Source organism: Pelophylax lessonae (genome assembly GCF_965119305.1).
Source record: "Pelophylax lessonae genome assembly, chromosome: 1".
Lineage (NCBI taxonomy): Eukaryota > Metazoa > Chordata > Amphibia > Anura > Ranidae > Pelophylax > Pelophylax lessonae.
This window is the reverse complement of record NC_138768.1, coordinates 658929974-658956256: the sequence shown is the minus strand read 5'-3', so window position 1 is coordinate 658956256 and position 26283 is coordinate 658929974. Positions and strand designations below refer to the sequence as shown.

The 26283-nt window shown below is 41.7% G+C and overlaps 1 protein-coding gene across 1 annotated transcript in view; it reads left to right on the top strand.

Moving 5' to 3' along the window:
- FREM3 (FRAS1 related extracellular matrix 3) overlaps positions 1-26283 on the top strand; it is a 109028-nt gene that overhangs the window by 32867 nt on the left and 49878 nt on the right. Inside the window, exons 3-6 of the mRNA XM_082269201.1 lie at positions 5694-5840; positions 9865-10095; positions 12549-12674; positions 19702-19953. Of these exons, the coding sequence (XP_082125327.1) occupies positions 5694-5840; positions 9865-10095; positions 12549-12674; positions 19702-19953 (756 nt within the window). The remainder of the gene's footprint in view (positions 1-5693; positions 5841-9864; positions 10096-12548; positions 12675-19701; positions 19954-26283) is intronic.

The following is a 26283-nucleotide window of genomic DNA, read 5'->3' as shown; positions in this document are numbered from 1 at the left end:
CAAATAAATGTACATTAACAAAAACTAAACGTGTCCATTTCTGCTACAGTTACATAACTCCTTAGGAACTCACATTGACCTGTAAATGTAGTAGAATTTCTTTGGTGTAGATGCCACACAAAGAATGCAGCATATGTTGGGCAAAAATAGAACGTTTAGCCAGACAGCTAATCCGGCCCCACACATACTCTGGACAATGTGCACTGATAGTCAGAATCAGCAATATTAGTCTGTAGTTTGATCTTCATATCCAGTGCTTTTTTATTTTTTATTAAAGGCCAATAAACATATTACTTATACTTTAAAAACGTATACACATCAAAGGACATATACATGAGTGCTAGCAATGTTTAAGAGGGAATAAACTCAGTTAAAAGAAAAATAATACATCTATTGAAGAATATATTCATAACCATATTAGTACCTTCTCTTGCTCTCAGCCTCCTCCAAACCTCTAAATTCTTTTTTTGTTGCTGTTGTGATCTGACTTCTAGTTGGAGGTGGATACATTCCTTCTCCATGGTTCCATTGTATGTGGAAACGTAGCCACTTTCTCTTGCTTGCTCCTAAAATAGACTATGGACTTTAAATTATGGACTATAGGATTTGTGGTGTTCATAAAACAGTGCACATAACTACAATAAACGGGCACTACTTGTTCCAAACAACAGGAAGTGTGGAGGAAAGGAGGGGTTCAGGAGCTCATGGAGGACATTACAAGGAGGCAGAAAACACAGTAAAGGCCCGTACACACGTGCAGATTGATGGCCGAAAATGTTCGGCCGCCGAACGATCTGCCGATTTTCGGCTTGTTAGTATGATGCTTCCGACAGCCGACCAGCGCACTTTCGGCCGAAAAGAATCTGTCGTGCAAGCATTAAAATTTTTGTATGCCGACACCAGAGCGGCCGATTGTTCGCCAGTCAATACAGAATTCGGCCGACAGACAGCAGATTTGCAAGACTGGGCATGCTCAGAAAAGAAAAAACACAGGGAAAGTTAACCATCACATGACATCACTTCTGCAGTCGGCTGTAGTTGGCGGACAAAATTCTTGTGCAGTCTTTTGCACTTTTCAACAGACACGACAGCCCGGGGACAAAAGACGGCCGATCGTTCGGCCGACGATCTGCACGTGTGTACAGGGCATTAGGAAAAGTTTCATGAAAAATACATTACAGGGCCATTAATTACTGGATGTTTGACTGTTTTTAGAGAATAAGGATATAATTTAGTGTCCCTTGAAGCCAAAGCAAGGAGAACTGCTGTACAAGTTCTCAATGGCAATGCAGTTTAAAGCCAAAGTTTTCCAGCCAAAACATTGTTAATTGTTTTTGGTTAATGGCAAAACCTCTGTTAGGTTTTGATTGTCACCTGCGTTCCTGTGATTCCACCTCACTTCTGGTCTTGTTGACCAGACCAGAATAGGACACATCCTTATTCTTAGTGACCACACAGAAAGTGTGGGCAAAATCTCTGCAATATGTACAGAAAAGCAATAGAAACCTGACAATGGTTCAATTCCTTCCCATTAGGCCCCAAACCAGTAATAAACATTTGGCTGGAGACATTTTAGTGATGCAACAATATTAATATATATTTAATTGACTGACTTTTTTTTTTTTTGTTAAAAGGTATTGAATGCAATGTAGGCAGTATCACAGTGTCCATATGCAGTATGTATGTGGTCACTGTGCAATTTCTTTGCAACTTTTTTTTTTGCAATTTTTTTGCAACTATAAATTCCCCCACAATATATATAGAAGAGAACTATACCATATAAATTAAGTCCATATTCATAGTAAACAATTTAAAATAAAAATAAAAGTGCAATACTCTAAAAACCACTTAATGTGCTGATGATGCTTTAGTGACAAATAAGGTGCTCGAGTGCATATATATAAAACCAAAGTGTCCTCAGTGCTTCACAAACATATTATATAACGGGTGTAAACAAAGTCCAAAATAAATAAAAAAATGAATAAACAGATGTGTTCAAGTGGGTAAGTTAAATCCACAGGTGCTACTCCTTCACCAAACACCGTGCTGCAAATAGTGGGGTGCTTCTCCTTATCCCCTCAGGGTGTTCTAGCCGCTCACCTTAAAGACTAAGGGTAAAAAGCCTTATCACTAATCCAGGGGGACGCTATCCTTTTTGCGCTTTGTGTACTCAGCAAATGTGAGTAGTTTTAATGATATTTTAATAAAGTACCCGTTATCCAGACATACTGCACTATTTTGAGTATTCTGTTTTGAGAGCCATTGTGACTGTGGAGAGTCTGGAGAGGGAGAGGGAGCCAAATCATCCGCAGCAGCCCAGATATCTGACCCTAGTGGAGTACGGCATATAATTGGAGAGGAGCCCCCTGGATTAGTGATAAGGCTTTTTACCCTTAGTCTTAAAGGTGAGCGGCTAGAACACCCTGAGGGGATAAGGAGAAGCACCCCACTATTTGCAGCACGGTGTTTGGTGAAGGAGTAGCACCTGTGGATTTAACTTACCCACTTGAACACATCTGTTTATTAATTTTTTTATTTATTTTGGACTTTGTTTACACCCAGACCGTTATATACAGTGGGTACGGAAAGTATTCAGACCCCCTTAAATTTTTCACTCTTTGTTATATTGCAGCCATTTGCTAAAATCATTTAGGTTCATTCTTCTTCCTCATGAATGTACACATAGCACCCCATACTGACAGAAAAACACAGAATTGTTGACATTGTTGCAGATTTATTAAAAAAGAAAAACTGAAATATCAAATGGTCCTAAGTATTCAGACCCTTTGCTCAGTATTTAGTAGAAGCCCCCTTTTGATCTAATACAGCCAGGAGTCTTTTTGGGAAAGATGCAACAAGTCTTTCACACCTGGATTTGGGGATCCTCTGCCATTCCTCCTTGCAGATCCTCTCCAGTTCTGTCAGGTTGGATGGTAAACGTTGGTGGACAGCCATTTTTAGGTCTCTCCAGAGATGCTCAATTGGGTTTAAGTCAGGGCTCTGGCTGGGCCATTCAAGAACAGTCACGGAGATGTTGTGAAGCCACTCCTTCGTTATTTTAGCTGTGTGCTTAGGGTCATTGTCTTGTTGGAAGGTAAACCTTCGGCCCAGTCTGAGGTCCAGAGCACTCTGGAGAAGGTTTTTGTCCAGGATATCCCTGTACTTGGCCGCATTCATCTTTCCCTCGATTGCAACCAGTCGTCCTGTCCCTGCAGCTGAAAAACACCCCCACAGCATGATGCTGCCACCACCATGCTTCACTGTTGGGACTGTATTGGACAGGTGATGAGCAGTGCCTGGTTTTCTCCACACATACCGCTTAGAATTAAGGCCAAAAAGTTCTATTTTGGTCTCATCAGACCAGAGAATCTTATTTCTCACCATCTTGGAGTCCTTCAGGTGTTTTTTAGCAAACTCCATGCAGGCTTTCGTGTGTCTTACACTGAGGAGAGGCATCCGTCGGGCCACTCTGCCATAAAGCCCCGACTGGTGGAGGGCTGCAGTGATGGTTGACTTTCTACAACTTTCTCCCATCTCCTGACTGCATCTCTGGAGCTCAGCCACAGTGATCTTTGGGTTCTTCTTTACCTCTCTCACCAAGGCTCTTCTCCCCCGATAGCTCAGTTTGGCCGGACGGCCAGCTCTAGGAAGGGTTCTGGTCGTCCCAAACGTCTTCCATTTGAGGATTATGGAGGCCACTGTGCTCTTAGGAACCTTAAGTGCAGCAGAAATCTTTTTGTAACCTTGGCCAGATCTGTGCCTTGCCACAATTCTGTCTCTGAGCTCTTCAGGCAGTTCCTTTGACCTCATGATTCTCATTTGCTCTGACATGCATTGTGAGCTGGAAGATCTTATATAGACAGGTGTGTGGCTTTCCTAATCAAGTCCAATCAGTATAATCAAACACAGCTGGACTCAAATGAAGGTGTAGAACCATCTCAAGGATGATCAGAAGAAATGGAAAGCACCTGAGTTAAATATATGAGTGTCACAGCAAAGGGTCTGAATACTTAGGACCATGTGATATTTCAGTTTTTCTTTTTTAATAAATCTGCAACAATGTCAACAATTCTGTGTTTTTCCGTCAATATGGGGTGCTATGTGTACATTCATGAGGAAGAAGAATGAACTTAAATGATTTTAGCAAATGGCTGCAATATAACAAAGAGTGAAAAATTTAAGGGGGTCTGAATACTTTCCGTACCCACTGTAATATGTTTGTGAAGCACTGAGGACACTTTGGTTTTATATATATGCACTCGAGCACCTTATTTCTCACTAAAGCATCATCAGCACATTAAGTGGTTTTTAGAGTATTGCACTTTTATTTCTATTTTAAATTGTTTACTATGAATATGGACTTAATTTATATGGTATAGTTCTCTTCTATATATATTGTGATAGGCACACACACCAGATATAGTTTATTTATTTATTTAATATTGTTCACCTACCCAGAAGCGCAGTACCCCCCACCGTTTATATATCTTACACTGTTTGGTCACCAGTTCCGGTACTAGCAGCATCTGGGGTCTCCTTTAAACCCCTGCAATCGCTCTAGTTTAGACAGCGCAGGACTCACTACACCATACCTATAAATTCCCCCACATCATTTAAATTAGACGTATAACAAAATATGAAATTGGAGCATTGGGTCATCAGAAACTGGGTTATTGGTGAAGTGAGGTATAAACAAATGCTGTATTCTTCTGTCACTTTGGATTATATCCTGCACTGTTTGTCAAAGAGAACCTGTAGTGACAAGGCAGTAAACAATCGGAACTGAAGATTATTCAACACCCTATTAACTATAACTTCTCAGGAGTGTATTACACATTCATCTTGAGCTCAGGATCTGTCAGCCACCCTAATACAAGATATACCTTTACAAGCCTCTGCTTGCTGCTTGCTTATTCTTAGATTGTGTTGAAATCCTGTAGAGCAACAAGGAGCAAAAAAGCAGATTGGGCTTTGACATTTCCACCAGAGCTAAACACACTTCCGAAGATCCCATTTTCAGTGCCATTAACACAAAACAATATATCACTCAAGGGCTAAGTTATCATCTGCCAGCCTTCGCATGGGTGGCCAGTATTAGCATGCTGTAAATCACAAGTGACTACAGACTACGAAATAGTGAGTTCGAAGGGGGGTCTTCTTAGTTTGTTTTAAATTTAGACATGTACTAGGCAATGAAGTATGCTAATTATATGCTTCTACAGCAGCAAGATCAATATACACAATGTTGCAATGAATGATAAAACTCTCTTCTCTACGTAGAGATAAGAGAACACTCACTGTACCTAACTTTATTGCACAATGCTTGTTCTAGGACACATGCTATTTTAAGCTAAAATTGACAAAACAATTGGCAGTTTGTGGTATTACTGAATGGGGCATTATGTGTGAGAGTATACTGTATCTACATATAGTTTTACCTGCCAACTGACTCATTATTTTATACAGCCAATGTACACCTGCAACACTATTTCCTGTTTCAACTTTGCTATTTGCCAGCTCACCCTTCTGCTAGCAGAGATTCCTGAGCTGGTGGAAAGTGCACCTTTTAAGCAAAAGACCCCCATTTGTTTTATGGGACAGCTTACTTTTTAGAATAATGATTTATATGATTCTAACATAAAGTAATTCCTTGGTTGTACTACTCTGAACATCTTTATGCACATTTGTTACAGGAGGCAATAAGCTAAAAAGTCAGCCATTCCGTCTCAACTGGGCATGGATTTCCTTGGAGAGAAATCAGTATACTATAGATGAAGACTCCAAGTTCTTGGAAGTTACCCTGAAACGAAGAGGATACCTTGGTGAAACTTCCTTTGTCAGTAAGTAATTGCTTAAATTGGGACTTGGAGGCAAAGGTGGACAGATACGCTGGGCATCAGAGGAAGAGTGTTTAGATGTATTGAATCATTAGTATTTGTACATCCTTTGTGCCCCTTGGTGTGCAAAACTTGTGTGCCAAAATCTTTTGCCGTATACCTACAGCATTAGAAGAGGTAAGAAAAAAAAAAGGAGTAATTCACATTTTTTAATGTCTCATTTTTTTAATGGACAGGGAGATTACAGGTCTCACATTTCTGAAAGAAAGCATCCTAGGGCCCAAGTGTGCCATGATGTGCATGTATGCCTGAAAGCTAGGAAAGAAGTACATTTTGAACTGTCTGCACTGGATTTGTTCAGAAAAAGTGCAGGGCAGTAGAGATGTCCCGAACTGTTCGCCGGCGAACAGTTCCCGGCGAACTTCGCATGTTCGTGTTCGCCGCTGCGGGCGAACATATGCGATGTTCGGTCCGCCTCCTATACATCATCATTGAGGCAAACTTTGACCCTGAATCTCACAGTCAGCAGACACATTCCAGGCCAATCAGCATACCTCCCTCCCACACCCTCCCACCTCCTATAAATAAGCAAGGGCAGCATCCATCTTAGATCATTTCTGTGTTACTGAGAGCAGGGAAAGTGCTGCTGCTGCTGCTGTTATAGGTAGGGACAGTTAGTCAGTGTTCCCGGTCTTGTTAGCCAGTGTTCTTGGTACACTCCTGCTGTAAGGACAGCACCCCAAAAAGCCCTTCCTAGGGCTGGTATTTGAGGTTTTTTTGGATATATATATATATATCTATTGTCCCCAAAAGCCCTTTTGAGGGCTGGTATTTGAGTATTTTATATATATTTATATATATATATATATTGTGCACTGCAGTTCCCCCTCCGGCATGCCACAGTCCAGGTGTTTGTCCCCTTGAAACAACTTTTCCATTACTATTGTGGCCAGAAAGAGTCCCTGTGGGTTTTAAAATTCGCCTGCCTATTAAGTCTATGGCGGTTCGCAATGTTCGCCGGTTCGCGAACATTCGCCGGTGTTCGCGTTCGCCGTTCGCGAACGGCGAATTTTATGTTCGCGACAGCACTACAGGGCAGTAGTGTTGGACGAACGTTTCCGTCCGAGCATGAGTTCAGGCCAAACATTGTCCTATTTGTCCAACACCTGAATTTGCAGGGCGTTCCGTGCGTGTTCACCCCGCCATACGCCCTGCAATGCACTGCGCACTGCACAGGGCATTTTGCGTCCTGATTGGGCAAAGCTTTGCCTAATCAGGGTGCAGTGTAAGCTGGTTGTTAAGGAGCAGGGCTAGGAAGCCGGCCATGGTGTCCTTAAAAACCGATGAGTCATCAGCTGTCAATAGGTTTCTCTGCTGAAAGCTGAAAAAAAAATGCCAAAAGAAAGTAATTCGCCAAACTTTTAAACAGATGGTGTAGGGTCCCCCCCAAGATCCATACTAGACCCTTATTCGGGCATGCAGCCTGGACGAGTGAGTGCCCTCCCCCCTCCTGAACCATGCCAGGCCACATGCTCTCAACATGGGTGGGTGGGAGCTTTGGGGCAAGGGTGGCTCTGCCCCCCTACCCCAAAGCACCTTGTTCTCATGTTGATGGGGATAAGGGCCTCATCCCCACAACTATGGCCGGTGGTTGTGGGTGTCTGTGGAAGGGGGGGCTTATTAGAATCTAGAAGCTCCCATTTAATAAGGGCCCCCCAGATCTCGCCCCCTCCCCCATAAATGAGTATGGGGTACATGGTATCCCTACCCATTCACCAAAAAAGTAGAAAAATTAAAAAAAAAACACAGAGACCATTTTTAAAAATGTCTTTATCAAAAAAAAAAAGCACTGTACCCCCATGTAAATCCATCGTCAATCACAATGCCCGCCACTCACGAAAAATTAAAAAAACCCTCCCGCTGTCTATGAAGGCTGGCCTCCTACAGCAGGCTCCACCGTTTGACATTTCTTATATAGGTAAGGGGTGGAGCCACCTGACAACATCACCTGGTGGCACCACCTCCTTGTGACGTTGCCGACTCTACATGCATTAGTCCATGACGTCCCAGCGGCGGGCGGCATGATTGACGATGGATTTACATCAAGGTTCACAGTTTTTTTTTTTTTTAAAGGAATTGTCAAAAACTGTCTGTCTTTTTATTACTTTTTAACACTTTTTTGGTAAATGGGTAGGGGTATTATGTACCCCATACTCATTCAAATGGGGGGCGGGATTTGGGGGCTACCTTGGTAAAGAGGGCTTCCAGATTCTGATAAGCCCCCCACCCTCAGACCCCCACAACCTGCCAGGCTGCATGCCCGGATAAGGGTCTGGTATGGATTTATTTTTTTGGGCGGGGGGGCCCACACTGTTCTTTCCTTTATTTTTTCAACAGCCGGCTACAGCATGTTCTATGCATGCTACAGAAGTGCCACTTTACAGGCAGACTAAAGGGACCCCTCAGGCACCATATTTAAAGGAATTTTTTTGTCTAATTTTTACATTTTAAGCATCATTAAAATCACTGCTCCTAAAAAAAAAACAATTCTTTTATGGCCAATTACTTGCATATAAGCCTTCAAAATTGGCACTTTGATTTTTCCTGTTCAGCTCCCATAGACTTCAATGGGGTTCACCGTTCAGGTTAGAACTTTTCCCCTGTTCAGGGGGGGTGTTCGGCCCATCTCTACAGGGCAGATATCAGAGGTCTAATAGACAGCAACACTCCCAGCTTAATATACACATTTTACGTGTGTGTGAAAATAAATTAAACTTTTTGCACATTTTTCTGCAAGGAGCCCCAACATGGATGAAGTTAAAGATATTATTCTTAGTTACTTTTGCTACTGAATTCAATCTTTTTTGAATTTTTGGGAGAGGAAATTTAATTCCAAGGAAGTTAAAGATATTATTGTTAGTTACTTTTGATATTAGGGCCAATAGTATTTTTTGGTGTGATATGGGTGTTGAGTATTATATTAGTACTGTTGGTCGTTGTTTGTCGTCAATATCATACTGTATGTCTTGTGAGTTTTCAGTTCTATGTTTGCTTGGACACTGCAATTAAACATTTCAGTTTTCATTAGATTATCCTGTCTTCACATTAATAAGCAAAGATTGAACTTTACCGCATTTGTACTCCTAAAGAGGAGCTACAGAAGCTCCTTTTTGATCTCCAGAGTCAAGATCCTATATCATGAAAAGCGTTCAGTTATTTCCCAGACAATTTTCAGTAATCCAATACTAAAGGAAGTTTACATAGCTGCTTAAAATGTATCCACTGACATACCATAAAGAATGATGATGCAAAAAAGATTTCTTTTAAGTATGACGAGATACTTAAATGTAAATATGAAGAGCAACCTGTATAGTTAAAGTAGCATAAATATTACAATTCCAACAACATAATACAGTATATATTTGCATATGGCTGTAGCTAATTAGAGCACTTAAGTACTTTAAATCTGATCTTGCAAGATATTTTTCCCAGTGCCTATCTAATGTCCCAACATCCCAACATACTGAATTGGTATGTGTAATAAAAAAAAGACTCCTGCACTGTGCAAGATCTTGAAAATGGTAACCTGAAAAATGTAAAAGGGCTTTGGGTAAATTAATCCAATGGTGTCGATCTATAAAGGAAATATCAGATTTGAGTGGCAAGGGTCTAATGGCCACAACATATTTACAAGTAATGTAATGTGAGCTACCCCTTTAAAAGCAATATATTCTGTTCTATGCGCTTCTCAATTCATAAAATATGACTAGTAGTGACATATTCTTGTAAAATTCTGGCAGCTGTTATAAAGCAGTTGTAAAATATCACTTGCATAGTATTTTCATGTATTCAAGACAGAGAAGGACTATCAGCCTGTGTGAGTGGTTGGAATGATGGTCAGTTATGTTCAGCTTATTCCCAAACGTTATAGATCCTAAACGCTGCTACACATTGGCCACACAGGGAGGCTTTTATCCTTCTAATTTGTTCTTTAAAAGGATGACCCCTTTTAATTTTTCTCATTAAGGTATCAGTACAAAGGATGGTGCAGCAATTAAAGATAAAGACTTTAAAGGGAAAGCACAGAAGCAAGTGCAGTTTAACCCCGGACAAACAACAGCCACATGGAAGGTCAAGATAATAGATGATGATGAATACGAGGAATCTGAAACCTTCCAGATTAGCCTCTCTGAGCCTGTTATGGCAGCACTAGAGTTCCCTCATGAAGCAATTGTGGAGATTGTTGACCCGGGTGATGGTATGTATTACTATACAACAATAATAATTCAGCTAATGAGAGTTGCCAACATAATCACAATTGTCAATGGACTCTTCAATGATTTATCTGCAATAAAAAAAAAAAAAAAACTAATTTTAAGTGATATTTGTATTACATCACCATAGTATAGAGACAATGAAACAACATAGAACTTCTTTTTATGCTGTTTAGCTGCCCACAATTCTACCCCCTTGTATTGCATACTATAATATGTATTGAAACTCTTGAAAATATTGAGGAGTAGGGATAGATAGGCAAATATTTTTTCAAGAAACAAGGGCACTTAACCTCTGAATGGGGGGGGGGGTAGTTGTACCAGCAAGCATGGTCCAACTGCACTTAGGACAGCATATTTACTGACTGCATCAAAGTGCAACATAAGCTTTTGTCAACCTGCATAAGAGGAGGCAATTGATGCAGGCAGATGCTGTTGGAGCCACGTATCTGTCAACCCAGAGAGCAGGAGGTATGTGATGCTGGCAGATGCTGCTGGAGCCACATACCTTTCAGCCCAGAGAAGAGGAGGTAAGTGATGCAGGCATATGCTAGAAGAACCACTTATTTTTGGTCAAAAATTAATGTTTGGGAAAGGTTTTTCAATGAGCTTGAATAAGGTTTCTGCAGAAAGATTTAAAATGGCAGACAACATTTTGCTATTTGAAAAAACAGTCTCACTTTTAGGGACTAATGAAAAGACAATGTATCTATTAGGAAAATTGTCCTTTACAGTGTCCATTACACCCCTTAGTGTAACCTAACAAGAAAATCACTTACCTTCAGCTCTGCTCTGGAGACACTTAGCCACGGGAATGAATGGGGTGAGCAACATGCATGGGCAGAAGGAGAAGAATGTGGCCAGGACAATCTTCCTACAAAGGCTTCCTAACACTGACCAGGGTAGCACAGTGAAGGTGTTCAGATTGAGGCTAAAGGTAAGTATGCTGCTATTGTAAGTTATCCTGGTTGAGGGGGGGGGCAGTAAAAGAGATGTCCGCTGGTCACTCGCGATCTCCCCCGTGGAGAGGGAGAAAGGCAGGCGGCTGATGTAAACAAAGCCGCCTGTCATTCTCCCTGATCTAACTGCAGAGATCATACGATCCTGCTATGTAGGATCGTATGTCTCTGTGGTTACATCACTAGCCACACCCCTTTGCAGTTAGAAGCACGCCCCTAGGGACACACTTAACCCCTGCATCACCAATAAAGTTAACCCCTTCCCTGCCAGTGTAATTTTTACAGTAACAGTGGATATGTATAGCACTGATTACTGTAGTAATGTCACTGGTACCCCCAAAAGTGTCAAAAATGTCAGTCAAGGGTCCGATCCGTCCGTCGCAATGTCGCAGTCCCGCAAAAAAAATCGCAGATCGCCGATATTACTCGTTAAAAAAAAAACACCAAAAATGACAGAAATCTTTCCCTTAGTTAGTAAACGCAATAACTTTTGCGCAAACCAATCAAAATAAGCTTATTGTGATTTTTTTACCAAAAATATGTAGCAGAAAACAAATTGGCCTAATATTTTAAAAAATTTTGATTTTTACTTTTCATATAAAATTTCATATAAAAAAATGTGAAAAATATTGTTATTTTTTCAAAATTTTTCAAAATTTTTGCTCTTTTTTTGTTTATAGCGCAAAAAGTAAAAATTGCACAGGTGATCAAATACCACCAAAAGAAAGCTCTGTTTGTGGGAAAAAAAGGACGTAAATTTTATTTGGGTACAGCGTTGCACGACCACGCAATTGTCCGTTAAATTCACGCAGTGCCGAATCGCAAAATAGGGCCTGGTCAGGAAGGGGGTAAAACCTTTCGGGGCTTAAGTGGTTAAAGGAGTTGTTAAGTCAGAAGGTTTTTTATCTTAATGCATTCTATGCATTAAGATAAAAAACCTTCTGTGTGCAGAAGCCCCCCTCGGCCCCCTAACACTTACCTAAGGTCCCTCTCTGTCTAGCGATGTCCATGAGTGTCTCAGCTGCCCAAGATTTTCCCTCCTGATTGGCACAGCAGCGGCACAATTGGCTGCCGCTGGTGTCAATCTAAGTCAGCTAGCCAATCAAGAGAGAGAAGGGACGGGGCCAGGGCCGGACCAGGGCAGGACTCCATGTCTGAATGGAGAAATGTGACTCTACTCAGTTGCCCTCATAGCAAGCGGCTTGCTGTGGGGGCACTGAACAGGGGGAGGGGCCAGGAGCACCGAAGTGGGACCTGAGAAGAGAAGGATCTGGGCTGCTCTGTGCAAATCCACTGCAACAGAGCAGGTAAGTATAACGTGTTTGTTATTTTTATAGGAAAAAAAAGGAGACTGTACAATTGCTTTAAAATAAACTTACAAAACTGATCAAAGTAAATCATGCTGTTCGGAATTCTACCTACTGTAATTTGTACATTGACTGCACTAATATCAATTCTGTTTTTTTTTTTTTCTTTAGAATCTACTGTATACATACCACAAGCAGAATATAAAGTTGAGGAAGATGTAGGTGAATTATTAATACCAGTTAAAAGATGGGGGGATGTTAGTCAAGAATTTATGGTGGTCTGTTCAACTCACCAAGGTAAGTCGTAACCAATTTGACATTTTCTCAGTTCTTGAATACAGTGTGATTGAGCTTTCCTTGAACGAATACAGTAAAAACCATGAAACTTCTATAACAACGTTCCCCCTAAAAAAATTTCTATCATCACACTTCGAAGCCTTTTAAGTGGACATCATTACAGCCTCCATATTCTCCTGAATGTTGCTCAGCTTACAAAGCTTTACACAAGGATAAGGATTTTTATTTTCAGTCATGTGACTGTAGTATTTAAATCTCAGACTTGTGAAAATAATAATTCTTCTCCTGGTCTCAGAACCACTGTACTTTTTCTTTAAAGCTGAATGCACAGTTTGCCACAAAGACTTAAAGTTTTACCTAAAAGCAGAATTTTTTTTTTCTGGTTTTGAATAGAGTGGAGAGGGATTAGAACACCTGTCCGTTTTTAATGCTTGATAAAGGAAAAGGAATTGGCAGCACTCCAGGTTGAGTCAAAATCCAGATTTATTGACTGGACATCCAAATATGACAATCGTGACAAGGTAGACGCGTTTCACACACTGACTGTATGCTTAACCACTTCCATACCGAGTCATGTAAAATGACGTCGGCAAAGTGGTTGTAAGGATCCGGGCCGCCGTCATATGACGTCGCCCGGATCTCCCCTCTACTGCGCGCCCCCGGGGGCGCGCAGCGCGGCGATCGGGGGTGAGGGTCATCCCTCGGACATAGCCCATCCCTGATCAAGGTAAACAGCCAATAGAAATTGGCTGTTTACCATGTGATCGGCTGTGTCAATCACAGCCGATCACATGAGCGGCTCCAGCACGAGCCGCTCGTTCTCTCTGCAATGCGCGCCCCCGGGGGCAGCGATCGGGGACGAGGCTCGTCCCTCGGACAGAGTCGATCCCCGATCTAGGTAAAGAGCCAATGAAATTGGCTCTTTACCACGTGACCGGCTGTGTCCAATCACAGCCGGTCACAAATGTCAACAGAGAACACGGTAACTAGCTGTCACCGTGTTCTCCTCCTCACACACTGATCCTGTGTGAGGAAGAGAGTGTGGTAACAGCTAGTTACCAATTACAGTGCACCCCAAACACACTGATTGCCCCCCCCAATAAAGAGCACCTGTCACTAGCCCATCAAAGTACCCGAGTACCTGTCACCAGCCCATCAGGTACTCAGATGACAGGTACTCGGGTACTCTGATGGGCTGATGACAGGTACTCGGGTACTCTGATGACAGGTACTCGGGTACTCTGATGACAGGTACTCGGGTACTCTGATGACGGGTACTCGGGTACTCTGATGACGGGTACTCGGGTACTCTGATGATGGGTACTCTGATGACAGGTACTCGGGTACTCTGATGACGGGTACTCGGGTACTCTGATGACAGGTACTCGGGTACTCTGATGACGGGTACTCGGGTACTCTGATGACAGGTACTCGGGTACTCTGATGACAGGTACTCGGGTACTTTGAGTACCTGTCAACGGAGTACCCGTCATCAGAGTACCTGAGTACCTGTCACCTACCCATCAGAGTACCCGAGTGCCTTCCACCTGCTCATCGGAGTACCTGACGCCTGAAGTACCCGAGTACTTGCCGCCTGCTCATCAGTACCCATCACTACTCATCAGTACTCATCAGTACCTATCACGTATCAGTACTGATCATCAGTACCCATCAGTACAGTATCACCTATCAGTATCAGTACTACTCATCAGTACCTATCACCTGCCTGTCACCTGCCCATCAGAGTACCCGAGTTCCTGTCACCTGCCTATCGGAGTACCCGAGTACCTGCCACCTGCTCATCAGTACCAGAGTACCTGTCACCTGCCCAACAAAGTACCCGAGTACCTGTCACCCTTCATACAGCCACCATGTCCAAGTCCAAAAAGGTTTATATACGTCCTCCGTTTAAACCTAAATACCGGTGTTATGGCAGCAGATAGCTGCCATAACCCTGGTATTTTTTTAAATGGTGGACGGTTGGCTTTCCGATAAGGGTGGTCCCAGCGGCGGATTCACCGTGGGATCACCCTTCCGGGATGGCGGAAGAGGCGCCCCCCCCCTCCCACCGCGTTCTGGTCCTTTTCCCTGCTTACCGGACCCGCCGGCAGCGGGGAAAACGATCCGGTCCCAGATCCTCACAGACAGGATGTCGAGTGAGGGCAAGCTTGCCCTCACTTGACTCTATGGTCTTGGAGGACCGGAGCTACGGAAAATGTTGTTGCCTAGCAACCGGTTTAAAGGTCCTTTTTTTTTTTCTATCTTTTAGTGTACTTGTGAGATCTGAGGACTTTTTGACCCCAGATCTCACAAAAAAGAGGTCCTGTCGTGCCTATTTCTATTACGAGGAATGTTTACATTCCTTTTAATAGAAATAAAAATGATCAATTTTTTTTTTTTTAAACGGTGTAAAAATAAAAAATAATAAATAAAATAAATAGTAGAAAAAAAAAAAAATTAAAGCGCCCTGTCCCCGTGAGCTCGCGCGCAGAAGCGAACGCATACAGAAACCCCGCCCACATATGTAAACGGTGTTCAAACCACACATGTGAGGTATCGCCACGATCGTTAGAGCAAGGGGAATAATTTGAGCCCTAGACCTCCTCTGTAACTCAAAGATGGCAACCTGTAGAAATTTTTAAATTGTCGCCTATGGGGATTTTTAAGTACCAAAGTTTGTCGCCATTTACCTTGTTGGCACTGTTAATTTATTATTTGTTTTAAATCAATAAAACGTTTCTGTTTAAAAAAAAAAAAAAAAAGTTTGTCGCCATTCCGTGATCGTGCGCAATTTTGAAACATGACATGTTGGGTATCTATTTACTCGGCGTAACATTATCTTTCACATTATGGAAAAAAATTGGGCTAACTTTACTGGTTTCTTATTTTTTAATTAAAAAAAGTGAATTTTTTCCAAAAAAATTGCGTTTGGAAGACCGCTGCGCAAATAAAAAAAATTGCAATAATCTCCATTTTATTCTCTAGGGTCTCTGCTAAAAAAAAATATATAATGTTTGGGGGTTCTAAGCAGTTTTCTAGCAAAACAACTGATTTTAGCTTGTAAACACCAAATGTCAAAAATAGGCCTAGGCAAGTGGCTAGGATGCATGATGATGCTCCTTGGATGTTAGGCCCCTCTATATGGCTAGGCTGTGAAAAAGTCTCACACATGTGGTATTGCCATACTCAGGAGGAGTGGCAGAATGTATTTTGGGGTGTAATTTTTGCTATTTACATGCTATGTGTTAGAAATATCCTATAAATTGACAACTTTGTGTAAAAAAAAAAGGTTTTCATTTGTTTCCCACATTTTCCAAAAACTTGTGGAAAAAAATGACACGTTCAAACGACCCATAATGCCTCATAGAATATACGTTGGAGTGTTTGCTTTCCAAAATTGGGTCATTTTGTGGACTTTTCCATTGTATTGGTGCTCTAGGGCCTTGAAAAGTGTGATAGGTAGTAAGAAAGTTTTATGTGTATTTATGCTCCTAGAACGCCTGAAGGTGCTTCTTGGACGTGGAGTCTCTTTTTGTGGCCAGGCTGTGTAAAAGTCTCACACATGTTTTATCAACATACTCGGAAGGAGTAGCAGAATGTATTTTTGGGTGTAATATTTGCTGTGTACATGCTATGTGTTAGAAATAGCTTATAAATTGACAACTTTGTGGGAAAAAAAAGAAAAAAAAAATTTTTTTCTTCATTTTCCCAAGAATTGTGGGAAAAAATTACAACTTCAAAAAACCCACCATGCCTCTTACTAAATACCTTGGACTGTCTACTTTACAAAAAGGGGTCATTTGGGCGGTCTTTGTACTGTCCTGACATTTCAGGGCCTCAAGAAAGGAGATAGGCAGTCAGTACATCTGGTGTGATCAATTTTCAGTAATTGGTACCATAGCTTCTAGACCCAATAACTTTCACACAGACTAAATAATATACACTAATTTGGGTTAATTTTACCAGAGACATGTAGCAGTATACATTTTGGCCCAAATGTATGAAGAAAAATTAATTTTTTGCAAAATTTTATAATTGAAACTAAAAAAAAGTGTTTTTTTTTTCAAAATTTTTGCTCTTTTTTTGCATATATCACGAAAAAAAAAAAACCCCAGTTGTGATCAAATACCACCAAAAGAAAGCTCTATTTGTGTGAAACAAATGATAAAAATTTTGTTTGGTTACAGTGTAGCATGACTGAGCAATTGTCATTCAAAATGTGAGAGTGCTGAAAGCTGAAAATTGGTCTGGGCAGGAAGTGTGTCTAACTGCTCTGTATGGAAGTGGTTAATCATTAAGCACACAGTCAGTGTGTGAAACGCGTCTACCTTGTCATATTTGGATGTCCAGTCAATAAATCTGGATTTTGACTCAACCTGGAGTGCTGCCAATTCCTTTTCCTTTATCAAGTTTCCATGGAGGCGAGCCGGGGCATGCACCGGTGTGAGTCATCAGGCAATTACACCACCTCAAGCAGTCCTTGTCTCTTCAGTTTTTAATGCTGTCTGTGCCCCCATTAGGGAGATTCACCCCCTCTATTTGTCCTGTTTACAATTATAATTTAAAATATAAGTAGCAGAAAAATACCCAATTTTGGGTTTTCCCCAGAAAAGTAATAGGGGGGAAATCTTCCAATGGGGACACTAGTTCTGGGGACCTGGGGGGCCCAAGGGATTCCCTTAATTTAAAGATATTCCCTTTCACTTCCTGTTTTGGCTACGGGACAGGAAGTGAAGGTAAATCTCCCCAATGGGACACGGATGGCAAAAGAGAAACTGACAGGGTCTATAACCCTTCCTTACGCTATCCAAAATACTTTTTGTTCCATGAGGAAGTAATGATGTGTAAATTATTATTTTTTTTGGTGGTTAAAAGTAATATTCTGTAATGGAGTACTATTATTAGTAGCCAATCTCCCAATAAATGTATTATATGTATCACATATGAAGGAGTGTTGCACATGAAGGCCTTTACTTTCCCTTTTCCCAGTGGTTTCCCTTAAAATGAGCAGCATTTCAGCACTCTGAAATCTATCTCCTAGAGTAGACATATACATAGATTTCACTTCATAATATCTAGGATGAAGTTGCTCTACAGGAGAAATGTATAATGTGAAAAAGACAAAAGAACATACAGTATGTGAAACATTTCTAATCTGTCTTGCTTATACTTAAAACTAATGCTGATTTAGGGCATCATTTTGTTTGTTGAACTATGAACAGGGTGTTCTAAAGCATGTAATTTATAATATGTAGTAATTTTTTTTCACTAGTCTTGTTTTTAATCAGGATATAGATAACACAAGAGTGTACTGGAAGGCTTTCCATTCTTTAAATGATAACGTAACTCTGCAGATAAGGCATGCCTTCATGCGTCTGCATGCGTTTATGGTCTTCTTTTGTGATCTTCTGATTATCGACCATATATTTTCTTTTTTCAGGTCTGTTATTTTCCTAGCCCTAACTTTTAACTGTTTTAGAAAAGCTTAGTAGACATTAACACCACTGAGGTGTTTGACAGAGAGAACTTGTTATTTTGCAATACCTTCTCTTTCAAAACACCTGCTAGGTGCTACTTGCAGTCATTCCGCTGGTGATATTAGTTCTTAGGCCTGGTATATAGCTTGTACCATTTCTGGGGTGAGTTTTCAAAACAAATTTTTAAAAGACAGCAAAGAATAATCCTGGCAGACTGGGTGATGTCCACAGAAATCTGCTCTCCCCTACCAAAGTGAAGGATAGAACCACTACAACCTTTTAAGCAGAGATAAATTAACCTGCAGAAGTATGATTTCCATATATCCTTAAAATTTCCAATCCTGCATAATACTGTAGGTGCAGCAGGTCCGCTTAAAGTGGTTGTTAACCCACACTGCTAAGTTGATATAATCCTCTTTCTTTCCCAATGCTAGGTGATTCTGTCACTGCTTTTTTTTTAAAAAAATGTTCTTTCCACCTGTTTTCAGAGCACTGATCGGCCATCACGTGATCTGCTGCCTCTTTCCTCTCCTTGCCTGACAGCTGCACCAGGCGGGGCTGAGATTCCCCCACTGACGTTAGTCAGGAGCGGAGGCGGCCGAGTGGCGTGACAGCCACGTGAAAGCCGAGCTGCGCTCTGAAAACAGTTGGGAACTGCATTTTTTAAATAAAACACAGTGACAGGAGCACCTAGCATTGGAAAAGAAACAGTATTATATAAGATATAAAAGGTTTTTCAGCAGCAGGAGGGGAGGGGAGGGAAGGGGAGGGGGCAGGCACCTGACACTGGAGCAAAAAGCAGGGAGGGGAGAGGGGAGGAGGACAGAGGGAAACAGAGGAGGACAGGAGAGCTGCGGGTGACTGAGATTCGTACACTGACCTCGGTTGTCAGGGCTCAGCAGCCATGATACAGCATGGTCAGTGTACAGAGGGTAGGGTAGAAACTGGCAGGATCAGCCAGGATTTTTTAGGTGATATGGGGGGCCAAATTACACAGCACAAGCATTGCACTATATAACATGCTTTAAAGGAACAGGATCTTTTTTTTTATTGTTTTTTTTGGGGGGAGGTAACAAGCGCTTTAAGCATTTCTTGTGTAATCTAAATTAGGTAAAAGGTAACAATAGGTGAGGGGGATCTTCCAATGGGGACATCTGTTCAGGTAACAATTGTCTAAGATTGGAATTCCCTTTACTTTGTAGAGATTTCCTTCCCTATCCTGTTGCGTCTTCAGAATAGGAAGTAAAGGGAGGTTTGTCCAACAGGACACAAACAGCACACAAAAGCTGAGAGTTTTTAACCTTTTCTACATGCACTTTCCTTTCTAGGATTTGGATATCAGTTTTGGAGGATTGTTGTTGCTTAGTTGTGTAGCATTATTTCTTGTTTGGGCTTCTTCATTATTGAACAAACTTCCTTTTTGTTAAATATGTGTTGTAGCCTCTCTGTAATAGTCTAAGACCATATTTTATATATTGTTTGTCTTTATCTAGGTGTTTCTACAGATTACCTAATAAACCTTAATTAAAATGTTCTGGTCTGTCACTCAGGTTCAGCTACAGGTACTGTCCCCACATCAGTTTTGTCTTATTCCGATTATATCACTCGCCCAGATGACCATACCAGCATTATCCGATTTGATAAGGATGAAACTGAAAAATTCTGTCGCATTATCATAATCGATGATTCCCTTTATGAAGAAGATGAGATGTTCAATGTCACATTAAGTATGCCAATGGGTGGCCAAGTAGGAGCTGAATTCTCCAGTGCCAAAGTAGTTATTATGGCAGATAAAGATGATGGTAAGTAAACCATTTAGGTTTATTACATATTTTTTATAGTTTATAAACACAAAGTAGTTGAGTAGTACCAGGCATACCTAAATTACTTTTTGGGGAGATCAATAGTGGAATGTATGAAACAGATGTCCTGAGCACACTGCAGACTCCCAAAAGAAGAGGTCCTTGGAAAGGTAATTAGAACTTTGGACCTATTCAGCCTGTTTCTTGATGACCCCACAGCTGAGCAGCTAAAATATTCATAAATTATTCTGCCCTAAAGTGTATTTCCACATTTCTAGTCCAATTTGAGAAATCTCCACTATATGTTTATTATGGGTTTCCATTCACACAACATACCTAAGAAAAATTAAAAATATGTCTTACGTTTCTATTTTTTTCTTTTTTTCCTTTTTTTTTTGGGGGGGGGGGGCAGGGTTATACATGGTACTCTGTAGGCAACTTCATTTGTTTAGAATAGATTGCAACGTACAATTAGGAGACAGACTTTTTAAAAGTGAACTAAAATACAATGTACCACCCATGCCTGGGATTGTTCAACTTTTTGTTAGAACAGAAAGTGTGCAAAGCTATTCTACAACTGATAAAGAAGATCTGCCAGCACACTACAGACAGGGTTATTTATGGTAAATCTATTTCCCCAGCAAGGTAGAATTTTTAAACATTTTGAAAGCTAAGCAGCCATTTTTAAATATTAAGTAATGCTACATGAATAATAACTTATAACAAAAATAAAGTAGGTGTTATCCCAAATAGGCTGCAAAAAGAAATATACTTCAAAGTATGTGGTCCTGTTGAGAACACCCACCTTCATGATTTGTCATGCCACCACAACAGAAAGTCATGAGAAATCTCTAATTTTACAGCTGTCAATGAAACACAAGTGGAGGAGATATCAAGATATCTGTTGGCAACTGTCAAGGGTGAGATGTCCCCTTACTTTCTGGGGATTGCCACATGTCAGTGTCAGGAAAATTTCCCCATTTTGTAGAATACATAGATAGGGCACCTTTTTTTGCATATGATTGTGATTTGCACTATGCTAATACAAATTTGCACTTCAAAAGATGGAGGTTTACTGCTCCTATGCCACAAGGTTGTGACAAGAATGGTGTGCAATAGACATAAAGTAACATCTTAAAGTGATTGTAAAGTCTATTAAAAAAAATAATAAATAACAAACATGTCATACTTACCTCCCCTGTGCAGTTGGATTTGCACAGAGCAGCCCAGATCCTCCTCCTCTTCTCCAGTCCCCGGTTACTGCTCCTGGCCCCTCCCTCCTGTCGAGTGCCCCCACAGCAAGCAGCTTGCTATGTGGGTGCCCTCAAGCTGAGCTGCAGCTCCCAGTGTCCATTCAGACACAAAGCTGTCGTTCGGCCCTGCCCCTCTCTCTCCTGATTGGCTAACTGACTTTAATTGACAGCAGCAGGAGCCAATGGCGCCACGGCTGTGTCTCAGTCAATCAGGAGAGAGAGTCCCAGACGGCCAAAGCACTTATGGACATTACTGGACAGAGATGGGGCTCAGGTAAGTATTAGGAGGTGCTGGGGAGGCTGCTACAACCAGAAAGTTGTTTTATCTTAATGCATAGAATGCATTAAGATAAAAAAAACCTTCTGACTTTACAACTCATTTAAAATGTGCACTTCTCCACTCAATCCAAAATGATAAAAATTAGAATGTACTAGGATACTTTATTAGAATACTGAAATCAGCTATGTAGGTGTTCTGGGGGAGCAGTGATGTCCTGCCCTTGGTCATGTGACAGTGCTCAGTCTTGCTGCTAGGCCCAAGCACTATCACATGGGAGGAGGTCACATTCTCAACCATATCGGGAAGCACCAGATAGTGTTGGCAGCTGCAGTAATAGAAGGAGCAGCTGGGGATCTCTGGTAAGGTCAATATATAAGGTTGGGAAAAGGGCCAATTTACTATCCTTCAGGCTTTAGAGGGGCCAATCTTTGGCTAGTGGGTGTAGAAAATGCCCCGGCACCAGTGCCCCATTATTGGTTTTAAAAGGAGAAACAGTGCCCCAGTAAGAGTATCAGTAGGGGGGGAATGGTGCCCTATCATTGGTGTCAATTGTTCAAATAGTGCCCCAAGGGCCAGATAAAGGCAAGCAAAGGGCCACATTTGGTTCCCGGGCCACAGCATTTTCTACACCCACTAGCCAAAGATTGGCCCCTCTAAAGCCTGAAGGATAGTAAATTGGCCCTTTGGTTTGAAAGTTTGGACACCCCTGTTGTAAAAAATAATTAGCTCCATCATGCATAGTTTTCTTATATTCAAAGGCTTGTCACAGTTAAATATGCAGAAGAGGTGACTGGCATCTGATTAGACCTTTTTAAAACTTCTTCATGTAGCTAACTTCTCAAAAAGAACAGGAAATAGGAATACAAGAAGATTTAATAGAATGAAAGAGCTTTTTTTCCCCTTGAGCCTGATTTTGTGTTACTTTGTTGAAATGAGAAATCCACTTAGCAGATCAGGAACTTTTCCAAACAGAGTCAGCTTTCCATAGCCAGTCTTAATGTTATGAGAAATTAGATCACAGAATTACTGCTGTTCTCTGATGTGCGTCCCAGGGCTGTGCGTAATTAGACATTAATTATTTCTTTCAGCACTGGAACTCTTATAGGCATCAAGGCTCGGGCTTATTACCATTATTCATCAAAGTAAACATATTGGCAGTGTTTTTATACCCCTGCAGTATCTCACTTTCACTTTTATGGATGCACTTTTTTTGAATTGATGATGTGTATCACACAGTACACAGACATTTATATTTACTTTTGTGGCTATACATAGTTCTACATCTTTAAGAGGTAGCGCTTCACTACATTTAACATTGAACACATCACTGGCTAAGCATAAGCTATAAAGTGATAGCACCAACCTCACCCATACACTTATTTATGTTGGATTTTGTGATAGCAAGGGAGGTATTTCTTTTTCATTTCATGTTACAATCAATATAATGAAGTGTATGTTAAAGCAGTTCAGGTAGTGAGACAGTAATCAATGAAAAATGTCCACAATTTACAGTTAAGCAACATATGTGAGTCAGCAGGCATTGAAACAAAAAGTAGAGAATTAAATTGCATGTATCACACGGGGGGGTTCATAGGACATAGTCTATGGTTGCCAGACCTTTTCATATTTTTCGAGGACACTCCCTGTTGATGTATGCCAATTTATACATGGGTAACACTGCAGCAATAGAAGATTCCCAGGATTCCACTGTGGGGGGTCCATTTATTTCTTTTTTGGCATAGTATAATAAAAATTAGATCAAAAGCTTAGTATAGGGAGGTCGCTGTTCATCGTCCTGAATGCCCAATAAGCCTAATTCAGCCGAATTAAGGAATTAATGCAGGCAAAGATCGCAGTCCACCACCATAGGGCAGGTCCAAAGCATGTGAAAAAATGTACCAACGGAGGACTGGCACTGAGGCTAATTCGGAGAACGCTGTGGGTATATCTCATGAAGTCTCTGGCGTAAAATAAATTCTATGCAAAAATTTGGTTTGTATTAATTTTTTTAACAAGAGGAAATCATTCGTTTGGAAGCATCCTCAAAACACTCCTCCCAGGTCTTCCTATGCAGACACGGGACATCAGCCCTCCATCTTCCCCATAGCGTATTCATTTTAGGTGAGTCCACATTGAGAAGTGCTAAATATAGGAGAGGGGTTTGGCAAGGGATTCCTGTGCCAGAAGCTCTTCTATGGAGTTGGCCTTAAGGCTAGGAACAGTAGGAAACTGTGCTCTTGCAGTGTGGCTCAGCTGAAGGTAGCAGAAGAGCATCCATCTAGGGAGTCTATATTTAAGGGTGAGGTCCAGAAAGATAGTAGTACTTCTGCAGGCGTAACGTCCCCAAGTGTTCTTACTCCAAACTGCGCCCAAATCTGAGCATCTGGTATCATTCTGAAAGGGGGGATGGATGGGTTTCCCCACAGTGGGTGGTAGGGGGACCACTGGTTAGGGTGCAGAAACTGCTTTCTAGCAACTGCCCACACTTGTAATGTCACTTCAGTGGGATCAGGAAGGGATGGATATGCTTTGGGGCCTCTATAAATAAAGTTAGTAAGTTCCATGAGAGAACCAAGAATGAACGTCTCCAGACAAACAGCAGCATTGGCTTTGGACCGCACGAACCACCATCTAACAGGTACTAAGATAGCCGCCTAGAAATATACTATCAGGGTAGGTTGTTCTCAACTTGGAGCTCACTGGAAGTTGAAGGTTTGATCTAGCTAGGCAAGGAAGGGATCCTTGCCATAAGGAACGAATATAGCCAACAATTTCTGGACTATTTCAAAAGACATAATTCAATTTGGGGAGGAAATCATCTTTAAGTATATTTATGCAGCCTAGGAGGTTAAGTGGTAGGTTCGCACATCCAGAGCAATGCTCCTCAAGTCGCACAACTATGGGGTGAAGATTGAGATGGTGAAAGGACCGCAGATCTCGCGTGACCCTGATCTCTAGATATTTGAACTCCTCCACCCATAGCAGGGGGGTCTGAATCGCAGACTCCCTAGCCTGGAAGTCCACAGGAAAAAGGACCAACTTAGTCCAGTTAATGCGGACGACTGAGAAGCGTACAACTACATCAAAGGCCTTGAGAGCTGCCTGTAAGTTCGCATTATGCAGGTATAGCAGGGAGTCATCCGCATAGAGCAAAATTTTTTCCTCCAAGGAGCCAACCCGGAGACCCTTAATGTGCTGGGAGCCACAAACTAATATGGCTAAGGGCTCCAGTGCTAAAGCAAATAGGCTGTACAATAGGGGACATGCCGGGTCCCTCTGTGAAGGGGGAAGGGGGGTGAAGGGGGAAGAAATCAGAAATAGTGTCATTAGTGTGGATCTTTGCTCTAGGGGAGTTGTATAGCATGCCCAGACACTGTCAAAATCTAGAACTAAATCCAAATCTCCTCAGGACCTCCAATAGATACTCCTATTCCATAGCGTCAAAAGCTTTCTCCGCGTCTAGTGAAGCAATGACTCTCATATCCCCATTAGAATTAGTAGTATCAAGATTAAGAAAGTCAGCGGATATTAATGTCTGTGCCCTTCCCAGGCTTGAATGCAGTCTGATCTACATGAATGAGCTCTTCCATCACCTTAGTGAGGCGAAGGGCAAGTTTTTTTAGCCAAGATTTTGGCATTGGCGTTAATCAGGGAGATTGGCCTATAGAAGGCACAGTGTTCAGGTTCCTTAACTGATTTGGGCACCAACACCACTATAGCCTCCGACATTGAGTCTGGAAGGGAGTCCAGGGAGGTAAACTGAGCTAGGAGGAATGTGAGTGTGGGGGCCAGCAGATCTTGGTATAGAGAATAGAATTCAACCGGAATTCCATCCGGACCAGGAGCTTTACAGGTGTCCCAACACTTCCTGTACTTCCTCAAGGGAGATGTTCTGATCCAGTTCTCTCCGTCTCTCAGAGTCAAGAGTGGAAAATTAAATCTGATCCAAGTATTATTGGGTCAGCTCAGCAGTGCTTTATGCAACTCTAGAGGAGTACAATGCCCAATAATACTGCAAGAATCTATCACTAATATCTGCAGAGGCTGTTAACAACTCCTTATCTGAACTTTTGATTCTACCAATGTCAGTTACCATATATTGCCCTTTGGCAAGCCAAGCCAAAAGTCATTTTTGTCCTTGTACTCAAAAATCTTTTGGGTAGTAGCAAGCATGGATTTTTTGGTTAGTTCAACCCTGAGTAGGGACGATTTTCGTAGGGGTCTGCTGCCACGACAGATAAGTAAAATGTATTTAACCGCTTGCCGACCGCCGCAAGTAGATATACTGTACTATACTATATATACGTCACTAGCCTGTGACCAGTTTGTGAGCCAATAGCTCGTTCACGGAGGAGTCCACGCGTGTGACCGGCAGACCCGATGTCCGCCGGTCACACTACGATCGTCGGTAGAGCGGGAGAAAGGCGGGCGGCTTATGTAAACAAGCCGCCTGTCATTCTCCCCTGTGTAAAAATGGAGATCAAACGGATGGAGATATACTATGTAGAACCGTTGATCTCTGTTTTTACAATAGGAGACCTGTCCCACTACAGTTAGAAACACGCCCCTAGGACACACTTAACCCCTCCCTCTCCAATACAGTTAACCCCTTCCCTGCCAGTGTCATTTTTACAGTAACAGTGCATATTTTTAGCACTGATTACTGTAGTAATGTCACTGGTAACCCCAAAAGTGTCAAAAATGTCAGTCAAGGGTCCGATCTGTCCGCCGCAATGTCGCAGTCCCGCAAAATAATCGCAGATCGCCGCCATTACTCGTTAAAAAAAACACCAAAAA